This window comes from Thamnophis elegans, chromosome 10 (assembly GCF_009769535.1).
Source record: "Thamnophis elegans isolate rThaEle1 chromosome 10, rThaEle1.pri, whole genome shotgun sequence".
Classification (NCBI taxonomy): Eukaryota; Metazoa; Chordata; class Lepidosauria; order Squamata; family Colubridae; genus Thamnophis; species Thamnophis elegans.
In genome coordinates, this window is record NC_045550.1 from 49689078 (window position 1) to 49701033 (window position 11956).

The 11956-nt window shown below is 38.2% G+C and overlaps 1 protein-coding gene across 1 annotated transcript; it reads right to left on the reverse strand.

Annotated features, from left to right (window-relative positions):
- Positions 1–1280: 1280 nt before the first annotated feature.
- Positions 1281–11615, reverse strand: SPTSSB (serine palmitoyltransferase small subunit B). The gene is made up of 2 exons (XM_032225752.1): positions 11529–11615; positions 1281–2955 (listed from the first exon to the last, which is right to left on the reverse strand). The coding sequence occupies exon 2, from the start codon at positions 2930–2932 to the stop codon at positions 2702–2704; it is 231 nt and encodes a 76-aa protein (XP_032081643.1). The 5' UTR covers positions 2933–2955; positions 11529–11615; the 3' UTR covers positions 1281–2701.
- Between the last annotated feature and the right edge of the window lie 341 nt (positions 11616–11956).

An 11956-nucleotide genomic window follows, 5' to 3' on the forward strand; every position in this document is an offset into this window, starting at 1 on the left:
TACCTAGGCTTATCAAACGGTACTAATACTTCACATGATTTTGAGTCTATGCCTTTTTTTTATACAACCAAGGTTCGTATTATTTTTTGGCTGCTGCTGCAGACTGTGGACTCAGGTTTAAGTGATCGCCCACTAGGATTCTGAGGTCCCTCTCACAGTTACTGTTTTTAAGCCAGGTTTCACCTAACCTGTATTCGTACCTTTGGCTTCTCCGGCCAGGTGTAAAACCTAGGTGGGATCAACTGTTAGGTATTTAGGTTGGGAGAGCCTTGAGAACTCTGAGGACCATAGGTTGGACTGTGAAGTCAACATCTTTCCCAGGTAACTATTTGGGTAGGGCAAACCCTCATTTTCCTATCTAGTCAGTCTTTGGTCTTGATAAAATTTCCCCAAAATCTGAAAAGCTGAAGCATCTGAGATCTTGGCTTGATATGTTTTCATTCCATATCACACCAATATGGCCATCCTGGAAGTCATTTGGTAGTTGAAAATGTGTAACTGATGTAGTGGTAAAATTCTTTTTTTTTTTTTACTACCGGTTCTGTGGATGTGGCTTGGTGGGCGTGATGTGGCTTGGTGGGTGTGTCAGGGCAAAGATACTGCAAAATCTCCATTGCCACCTCATTCCAGGGGACTGATGCTGCAAAATCTCCATTGCCATCCCATATCCTTCCAGGAAGGATATTGCAAATTCTCCATTCCCACCCTACTCTGGGGCCAGCCAGAGGTGGCATTTGCCAGTTCTTTGAACTACTCCAAATTTCCGCTACCTGTTCTCCGAACTACTCAAAATTTCCACTCAGAACCTGCTGGATTTCCCCACTGAACTGATGTTCTTCTTCATTCCGAAGCACAGAACTCTGGTAATCAAGAAATATACTACCAGAAATATTTGTAATCATGCTGAGCCATTGCTAACTCTGAAATATGTTTTTTTTTTTTGGGTTGCAAAATATGCACTTGTATGGATTCATTTAAAACAGGAAGAATGAAACCGTTGGAAATGAGGAAGTAAGGTACACATGCAATCACATGCAAATATCAAAACGGCTAGTAACGCATTCAATAAATAAAACTTACATTATGAAATTCCTGAAAACAATAAAACATTCATAAAATAAAAATGCTCATAAAACCATGTAAGCTCAAAGGAATATTACTGTGATCTTGTCTGTGAGGTGCATGAAGAAAGCTGGACTGCAGATAAGAAAACCACACACAAATGCATTTAAAGATAAATCCAACTTTTATGGTTTTTACATACATGTTCAGATCTTTTCAGTCCAGTTTGCTGGGAGAGATACAGCAGTTGCTTTTAAAAGCTTACAATATAATGCCATCAGCATAAGGGACAAATATTTCATTGTATGTAATTGTGCAGATATTTGATGCATACAGCCACTTTTACTGCAAGCTTTGTGAACTGCAAGAATACACTGATAATGCAAGCTTGCTCTTTGACATTTATATTCCTTCTATACAAAGTACGATACTGGCATTTTCAAGAATAAAATATAATCCCCTTTAATTTTTCTGCTTTCTGAAAAGAAGCAGTACTGTAGTCCTGAATCCCCAGTACAACCATGTACATGCTTTAGAGCCTTTGCAATTAGAGTATTACTTTTACACACATTTGTGTGCACATGCATTTCTCTCAGCTGAACAATAACAGAATAAAAAGCAATCCTCGGCTGGTATTAAGCAAAATTAATGCCAGTTTGCAAAAACATCCCAATAAATATCAGGTGAAAGTCTTAAGATTACTTCTTGCAGAAACCCAAGGCATCTTAAAAGGGAAAAATGTTAATATTTCAGTTGTTATTCTTTTTCTTGTATCCTTATATATTATTGCCTGTAGAACTAAAAAAAAAACAATAAGATACTGGAATTCAAGGTATTGCTAATATAACGATTGATGATTGAGAGAGGTGGACACAATAGTTCTGTGGCCAGTCCCCAGTGTTAAAACCTATTTCTTATAAGAATTGGCAAAGATGCGTACATGAAAAGAGAATAGGAGAAAATGCTTTACTGAGGAGAAAAGGTCGATCCACGTTCATCTGCAACTGATTGTGTGTCTTTCAAAAAATTACTCTCCTCCTTTAAATACAATGAGGCCATCTCTCTAAAACTAAACTCCCTGTTAAGTTACTTCTTGAGATACTAGTTTGTTAGGGAACATAGGGGAGGCAGGCGCCGTTGTAAAATTAAAAGTTATTGAATCTTTTGAAAACCTAACATATTTTTCCTTTTATTTCATTGTATTAAAATGTTCGCAGCTGTGTGTCCTTCCAATTAAAACATCAACCAAACCCAAATCCTCAACTTAACATAATGTGAATCCAGACAACTGAAAGGTAAAATGCAAGTCGATTGTTTCTTCCAATGGGGAACTATGTTCAAAGAGCAAATGCTTGCATTTGATTGCAATCTGTCATGTGTGAACTCAGTTCTTGAAGCTAATTCCAGAGACCGACTCATGGTTGGACTGAAGTTGTACAAGCATGCATTCCTGTGAGGACCAGCCTGATGGCATGGCTTTTTATTCAAGAGGAGGGGATGGCCAGCGGGGTGGGATATGCGCATTTCATCCAACAGGCTCACAATCATGTCCCCAAAAAATCTCGTCAGAGCTGAGTATAATAGTGTGGAGGAAGAGCATTTCCAGAGAAGGCAAAGCCTTGAGTCACTACTTGGAGGGTCAAAGTGTGTTTTCAGTTTGGCATCCAAAGACTTGGGAGAAAAAATCAAAAGCCAAGAAGACATGGATGGGGATGAAAACGTAGGCGGTGTATACCACCATAGCAACGACAGTAATTAAGATAGTATTGAATATGGATCTTTCCCAAGGCTCCAGGACATAACAGCAGGTGACCAGGAGATATTGATAATGCAGCCAGCAAATGTAATCCTTAATTTTCTTCAGATCCATTGTTGGCTCAAATGTCAGGAAACCTAAGAGAAAGCAGACAATGTAGAGTCATGGTGAAAAAAACAAAACTGATTATCTGGTTATCAGTTCTAAAAAAGGAAATAGCAGATATTGAGCCTGAGCCTCTCCTTCTCTCAGTGTTTGCAGGCTGCAAGCTACTGCTGCAATTTAGGTCAGAAGAAACATCACTGATGTAAGGTGTTAAGCAGGGTTGTCAAACTCCCGGCCTGCGGGCCAGATGCGTCACGTGCTGGCTACGCCCACACCTGGTTTAGTGAAGAGGGAAAAAGTCCCGATATGACATGTGACGCCATTGTGATGACCCCTGGTGTAAAGAGTGGCTTCCCTTTAGACAGTCTCAGGGGACAAGCCACTTTAGGAAGCTATAACAGAGTAACAGAGTTGGAAGAGACCAGACCATGGAGGTCTCCAAGTCCAAACCCCTTCTCAAGGAGGAAGCCCTATAATATTTCAGACAAATGGTTGTTCAATCTCTTCTTAAAAACCTCCAGTTTTGGAGCACCCACAACTTCTGGAGGCAAGTCATTCCACTGAGTAATTGTTCTAACTATTTATCCATTGCTTCTTGAACCTGCCATCAGTTGCTTTGGAGAATAGGTTGACTCTCTTTTGTTTCTGGCAGCCCCTTAGATATTGGAACAATACTATCATGTCACCTTTAGTCCTTCTTTTCATTAAACTAGTCATAATCAGTTCTTCCAACTGTTTCTCATATATTTTAGCCTTTAGTCTCCTGATCATCTTTGTTGCTCTTCTCTGCACTCTTTCTAGAGTCTCAACATAATTTTTATCATGGTGACAAAATCTAGATGCATTATTTAAAGTGTGGTCTTACCAAGGCATTATACAGTAGTACTAACACTTCACTTGATCTTAATTCTATCTCTCTGTCAATACATTTCATTCTGTATTCACTGAATTATGCTGTTAATATAAGTATAATAAAATCAAAATCAATCAATCAATAGTGAACAGTATTCACTATTCCATTCAGTATTGATTTTCATCTCAACTATTTCTGAATCAATCTTACTTCTATCATACACGTAAACTGGCAGGTTAGAAGAAAGAAGGCTGGGTTATTTTTCCATGGGAATTCCATGGACCCAATCTAGTATATATGTTCTCAGAAGATGTGAATAATCTAACCTCTTGCATCAGACACCTAACTGAATAATGGAGTAATTCTTCCATACAGTGATACTTTCACAGCAGAATATTGTCAGGTACAAGGAACCAGAAATGATACAAGGAGCTAATCAGGATAGTATTTTATTTTATTCTTATACCAGCGACCAGAACAAATAAAAGCACTCAGTATATATATACACTTAAAACTTCTAGTATAAAATAATAAATAACTACTAAAATTTATAATAAAATCCAGTGTCAATTATACATGGTCTGACTATAAGACAGTTGCAATCTCTAAACTCTGTGGCCCATTGTAGGTTCAATGCTAAAAGGGAAGTGACTAAGCAATGCAGGATTTGCCACAATCGTTACTGGTCACCTGTGCTGTAATTATGGACTGGTCATCCTTAAGCAGCCACTGGAGATAGGTAGTGTCAGAATGGCCAGGATACCGAGCAGTTATTGGCAGAATATGTTTTTTCCTAATCTCAGTATAAAGGGAACATCTAAGGAACATGTGATCCACAATATCCACCTCTTCTGAGCCATAGGGACAGAGTCTTTCCATGAATGATGTCCATTTATACTTGCCATACAGGATGGCCGATGGAAGTGCATGGCACCATATAAATGCAAATGCTTTCTGGTGGTTTGCTGACTCCAACTGACTAAGATAGCTGGCAGGGGCAACAGCACATCTAATGGCATCTGGAGCAAGAAAGCTTTCCCTAAGTCCTGCCTCTCAATGTCCTCCAGATCAGGGCAGTATGTTTATCATTACTTGCCTGTAGACAAGAATCTTGCCAAACTAAAATAATCACTATACAACTCGTAAGCTTTCCCTAAAAGCTTTCCCTGCCTCTCAATGTTCTCCAAATCAGGATAGTATGTTTATTGTTACTTGCCTATAGACAAGAATCTTGCCAGACTAAAGTAATCACTATACACTATACTCAAGCAGATTTTAGGAGGATTTCCTTCATCCTCTTCTGCCCATCAGTGACTCTAGCCACTCTTCTCCTGACCGGCAGACCATCACAAATGCCAAATACCCACCTGGTATTTATGTTATGTATATTATTTATTGTTATCAGGCAAAAAGACTTGTACTTATCCAATTATTTTAAACTATTGTGAAACTGAAAGAGCAATACAATCCCTCACCCCATTTCACTACCCCACTTCCTCAAAAATATTTTTCTTGGAGCAACACATAAGGGAAAACCTGAAAAACAGCTTCACCTTCTTCCATCAAAGACTGGTTTTTCTAGCTCATTTGATACTTAACATATCTAAGATTGGTTCAACCTGTAGAGATAAAGTCAGAGGACTCGTTCCCAATGAGGATATAACTGTTATTTACAGAAAAGCAATAGCTTAAATGTAGAAAACCTAGTTTGTTTGCAGATGTTCTCAATTGTAGCATTCCCAGCTACATCTCTGAAATATTCCTGCTAGTCAGTAGAAACCAAATTGTTACATGGAACAACAATCTGGTGGTATACGTGCATTTTTCTATTTATCCTTTTTCAATATTAAGAATATCCAAATATGTTAAAGAAAGACTTTGTTAGAACTCAATATTCGATATGGTCCAAAATGAATGTCAAATTAGATAACCTTGGGTAAAAGTGTAGATGTAACTCAAAGAAATGATTCTAATACTCTCAAGCAGCATGCGTGGTTAAAATCCAAACCAACATCATTTGTTTCTTATGGGTGGAACATTATAATAGTAAAACTACCACTAATTAATATTATCTTAAGCTGTTCCCTACATACATTATCTGGTTGTAAGATCAGTACAACCAGACAATGTTCAGATAGAATTATGTCCAACATAATTCTTTCGGAATAGATATTACTGAATTTCTATACTGCCTTTCTTCCAAAAAGAAAGTGGACAGTTCTTTTTCCATCTTGTGTCTTTACTTGCTTAATACTCTTCCAGTCAATATTCTGAGTAGTTCTCTTAGAATTATTCATTAATCCATTTGCAGAGCAAACATACGCTCCAGTTGGAGCACTCCAACATACCTCAGATCTTGTTAGATGCAGCCTGCCAGGTCAAACAAACCTTTGCCTTCATGTTTTTCCAGCTTCTTTCTAAACATTTATTGCCATCCCTTCTATGTAACAAGTGGACAAGTCAAGATTTCACAACCCCATGAATGCTTTCGAGCAAGTAGAAAAGCAGGGCCTGAACATTGCTACCCCAGAGGCCAAAATGGTTTAAATTTTTTTAAAAAGGCAACAATCTGGTATTGAGTGATATTCATATGTAACAGAGAGCAGGCACCACTTTAGATGCATTTTTACATATTTAATGCCTGCCTGCCTGCCTCTATCCATCTATCAATAAATAGACTTGCTATCTACTGATAGAATATAATAGAATAGAATAGAATTCTTTATTGGCCAAGTGTGATTGGACGCACAAGGAATTTGTCTTTGGTCCATATGCTCTTAGTGTACATAAAAAGACATTAGTCAAGAATCATAAGGTAGAACACTTAGTGATAGTCATAGGGTACAAATAAGCAATCAGGAAACAATTGATATCAATATAAATTGTAAGGAAACAAGCAACAAAGTTACAGTCCTGTAGTCATAAGTGGGAGGAGATGGGTAATAGGAACGGCGAGAAGAGTAATAGTAATAGTAATGCAGACTTAATGAATAGTTTGACAGTGGTGAGGGAATTATTTGTTTGGCAGAGTGATGACATTTGGGAAAAAACTGTTTTTGTGTCTAGTTGTCTTGGTGTGCAGTGCTCTATAATGTCTTTTGAGGGTAGGAGTTGAAACAATTTATGTCCAGGATGTGAGGGGTCTGTAAATATTTTCACGGCCCTCTTTTTGACTCGTGCAGTCAGTGGTGGGTTTCAAAAATTGTTCGAACCTACTCTGTGGGTGTGGCCTCCTTTGTGGGAGTGGCTTGCCGTCCATGTGACCGAATGGGAGTGGCTTGCTGCCCATGTGACCGGATATGAAGATGCCAACGACACTTGTCAGAACCACCTTAAATTACCTCACACACAGCACTGGCATGCATAAGAATATGATGTAAACTTGTTTTTTAAAAGGCATCTTTGGTTTGCGTTAAAACAACTTCAACACACGCAATGTTCTGATTGCACCACAAACGCAGTAGTCATCCTTACCTTTCACAGAGGCACTGAGTTTTATAAATATGAGCATGATAGCGTAGAATAATCATATCCAAGGACCAGTGGTGGGTTTCAAAAAATTTTGGAACCTCTTCTGTAGGTGTGGCCTGCTTTCCGGGTCCACTGGTGGAACCTCTTCTAACCGGTTCGGTAGATTTGACGAACCGGTTCTACCGAATAGGTGCGAACTGGTAGGAACCCACCTCTGCGTGCAGTGTACAGGTTTTCAATGGAAGGCAGGTTGGTAGTAATGGTTTTTTCTGCAGTTCTAATTATCCTCTGAAGCCTGTGTCTGTGCTGTTGGGTTGCAGAACCAAAGCAGACAGTTATGGAAGTGCAGATGACAGACTCAATAATTCCTCTGTAGAACTGTATCAGCAGCTCCTTGGGTAGTTTGAGCTTCCTGAGATGGTGCAGAAAGAATATTCTTTGTTGTACTTTTTGATGATGTTTTTGATGTTAAGTGTCCATTTTATGTCTTGAGATATGATAGAATCTAGAAATTTGAATATCTTTACTGTTGATACTGTGTTGTCTAGTATTGTAAGAGGTGGTAGTATGGGAGGGTTTCTCCTAACATCTACCACCATTTCTATCGTTTTGAGTGTGTTCAGTTCCAGATTATTCCGGTCGCAACACGAGGCTAGTTGTTCAACCTCCCATATGTAGGCAATTTCATCGTTGTCTCAAATGAGACCAATTTTTGTTTTGTACCAATTGATTGTATAGTCTATCCCAATAATCTATAAATCAATAAAGTTCAACAAATGACCTCCATCCCAGTAGCTGATGAAAACATTTTAAACTGAATGTGGTAACCTTGAACAACGTATTAAAAGGTTATGATGAAAGTTGAAGTTAAAGAGACTTCTTTACAAGCTAAAGTTTTTCTTCAGTCTGCCCTCTGCAAAATACTACAAGAATACAATATAAAGAGTAGTAATTGTAAGTCAAATAATGTGGGACCAAATTATAGTCACATGATTGCAGTGATGAGGCAATGGTCATAAGTGTGAATAGCAGGTTGCAAGTCACTTTTAGCGAGACAATCATAACTTTGAACCGTCTTTAAGTGAATGGCCATAAGATGGGGACGACTTGTAAAGGCACAACAGATCATTTGCCAGTTCAGTACAAACAATGCAATATAAATGCTTTTTTAAAGACTGTTTTCCAATAATTGAAATAACCATTCCATTCATGTCATAAACTGATCCAGTAGTTTGAACTCTGAATAAGAAGTTGACATCCAATATAAAGAGAAAATTGTAAGAAAAACTAAGAAAATAAAAATGGCAAACCCAGAGAGCAATTGGAATAATTTCTTTTTCCTGGACTCACAAAAGAGCTAAAATTGTTAAAGATATTCATAATAAGACTCAACAATCATCCAAACAGATTATAGAGTATAGATTGTTCTATAAAAAAAAGGAACATGAAGTCAGTTTATTTGACCAGGGTTAAAAGAGGGATAGATTGTTACTTTGGGTGGTTATCTTTGGATTCACTACTATGTCAACTGATAAATATGGTATACTGAATAAAATAAACTCATCAAATTTGCAGATGACACTGAGCTGGCATGAATAACTAACACTCCAGAAGACAAGCTTAGAATCCAAAAATATCTTGACAGACTTGAACAATGGGCTCTATCTGACCTGAAACTTAATGTGGAGAAAAGCAAGGTTTTACACCTGGGCAGGAATACCAAGGGTACAAGTACAGTTTAGGCAAAACCTGGCTCAAAAACAGTAGCTAGGAGAGGGACCTTGGAGTCCTAGTGGACAATCACTTCAACATGACCCAGCAGTATATGAGAGCAGCCAAAAAAGCTAATACAATCCTTGGCTGTATAAACAGTGGCATATAATCAAAATTACGTGAAGTATTAGTACTGTCTGATAAAGCCTTAATAAGACCACACCTGGAATACTGCATCCAGTCCCTTTGCAAAAAAGATGTTCAGGCTTTGGAAAAAGTGCAAAGAAAAGCAACTAAGACATGGATGTCAAACTCAATCGCATCATATGACATATTGTGACACTTTTTTGCCTTTGCAGAGCTGGGATGGGTGTGGTCTGTGCAAGAAACATTTAGCCCACAGGTCACCAGTTTGACACCCCTGAACTAAGATGATTAAGACCCTGGAGACGAAAACATGAACAATTGCAGGAATTGGGTATGGCCAGTCTAGAGAAAAGAAGGACTAGGGGTGACAAGATAGCAGTATTTGAGAGGCTGCCATAAAGAGAAAGGGGTCAGTTTATTTTCCAAAGCACCAGAGGGCACTATTCTGATTATTTCATATTCTAGTCTTTTGTTTAAACTAAAATGCTGGAGTTACTTTATATTTGCAACATGTGGATTTGTTTATGGTTTACAGTTGAGATATGGAATATTTATTTAAATGAGATATGTTACTATTTGATGTGGGAGTTTTGGAAATTGTTGGTATTCTGTTTCCTGAAAATAAGACCTCCCCTGGATAAGCCCAATTGGGCTTTTGAGTGCATGCACTAAAATAAGCCCTCCACCAAAAATAAGCCCTCTCTGAAAATAATGCAACACAGCAGCAGCTATGAGGTGACCACACTTGCCGCCTCCTGCACCTCAAAAATAATAAGACCCCCCCCCCAAAAAATAAGGCCAAGTGCTTATTTCGGGGGTCAAAAGAAAATAAGACCCTGTCTTATTTTCAGGGAAACACGGTGTTTGGAATGGGATAAAAATTATGTTGGAGTTTGTTCTTTTTTTGAAAGAGAACTGGTCTCTTTTTTCCTGAAACTAAGTTTAGTTTGTTTACACTAGGATCGGACCATCTTATACCCTTTAAATCGAATTTTGCTTACAGCTAAAAGTTGAGATGTGAATGCTGAGTTTTATATTTGTTAATTAATCAATATTGTCAATATTTTAGAGCTCTTTAGACTTTTTGTCAATAATTGGATAAGGAAGAGGTGTTAGTTGATTTCCCTAGTATTAATAAATTAATTATTCGATGGAGAATTTTATATTTGTTAATTAAAAGGAGGTGAAGAGATTATGAAATTGCTTATAATGGTTGTGATGAAAATGTGATGCGAAGTCATTTTCTTAATGGGGAGGTCTTTTTAACAAGTAGTCTTTGAATTACAGGTTAATGACCATCTGAAGTTATGATGGATCCGCCCCCCCCCCCAAGTATTTATGAGCCAGTTCAAAAGTTCTGGTCTTTGTGCCCCACCCCAATGGTGACATGACTACATTTTGTGCATTGGTAACCAGCCCACATTTAAGATTCCTTGTAGCACCCCTTGGTCACATGACCGTGATTTACAATGTTTTTTTCCCTAGAAGTTGGTGTTTACTTTTGGTTTCCAGAAAAAAAATTCCCATTCCACAGCAAACACTGGATTTACTTAACAACCATGTTTACTTAATGTTTATTTTTTTGTTTTCTTGCACATTTTTCTATTACTTTCTTTTTTCCTTCATATTTTATTTTATTGTTGTTACCTAAGCTTTTAATCTTATTATTATTAAAAAAAAGAACAAAGTTATTCCAATGAGAAAGTTCTTGCATTTAACCCATTTTTTAAAATCTCTAAGTGTCTCCTTTTCTAATTTGGTGCCAAAAAGTGAACGGCATAGCTGTTTTGAAAACTTTTTAGTTCTTTTGAACAAAAGAGCGGTGAAGACAGCTAAGCTGAAATTGCCTCCATCTGGCTCCTGAAAAGGCTCAATTTAGTCCTACTACTGGTAGAATAAACCACAAGTATAGATATCTACCTGAAAAAGTTTCTGTAGGAATATTAGATCCTGCCTCTGTAGAACTGACCTTCTTTCCAGACTTTTTCTGGGTGGGATAAGTACCTCTTCACTATTTTAATTAGAACTCTTAAGAAATAGAAATTACTTATTACCGCCTACCTATCAGTCATCAAAAGGTTATTCTACTAACACCAATTAAATAGGCAGGAAGAAGTCAGAAAGCTTTTGAGTTCCACAAGGCTTTTTATCTGGAGTTGGAATGGAGGTTGAAAAGAGGAGGGGGGGGGAAACTGGCTTATTACTGCGGGGCAAAATTGGGCCTGGCATGTATTCATACCTTTAAAAAAAAACTTTGTCTTTATTGATACAATTGATTTGATGTGACATCGAAGAATTTGTATTGCAGACAACTTCACACACAGATATTCATCAGCAAGATTTTTAGGTCCAAGCGGCACCTGGAGGATCAGAGCCAAACATAAAAATTTCAAAGAGGTCCTGCATGAAAGAAGTACTCACCTTAAGTGTTTCCAAAGGGAAATAGATGATGCTGGAAAGTCCTTTGCTAGTTGGCCTGGCTACTAAGAGTGAGCGATTTGAGAACATAGCAGGGTTTCTCCACAGCAAGGTAGCTCCACCCTGCTATAGTAAACTCCCTTCTGCAGCCAGCCCAGTTCCATAGATTTGCTCATTGATAGGGACGAAAATTCCCATGGCTCTGCTGCCTCCTTTTTTTACAGATCAAAAGCAAATACAAGTCTCAACTTGTATGTATCTAGATCTCAAGTCTGGTGGGTGCCCATCACCATCATCAACAGAAGCTCTGCTCAGGTGCGCTGCTGCTTAAACCCAGCCCGCGGGAAGCCACCAGTAACTTCTGCAGTGCCGCAGTGGCAGGGATGTTTTAAAGAAGGACAACCCGCCGGGATCGGTTGATGGAAGAGGAA

What these genes read in the sequence shown, in the direction of transcription:
- SPTSSB (XM_032225752.1), bottom strand. Translation starts at nt 2,932, where the DNA reads ATGGATCTGAAGAAAATTAAGGATTACATTTGCTGGCTGCATTATCAA.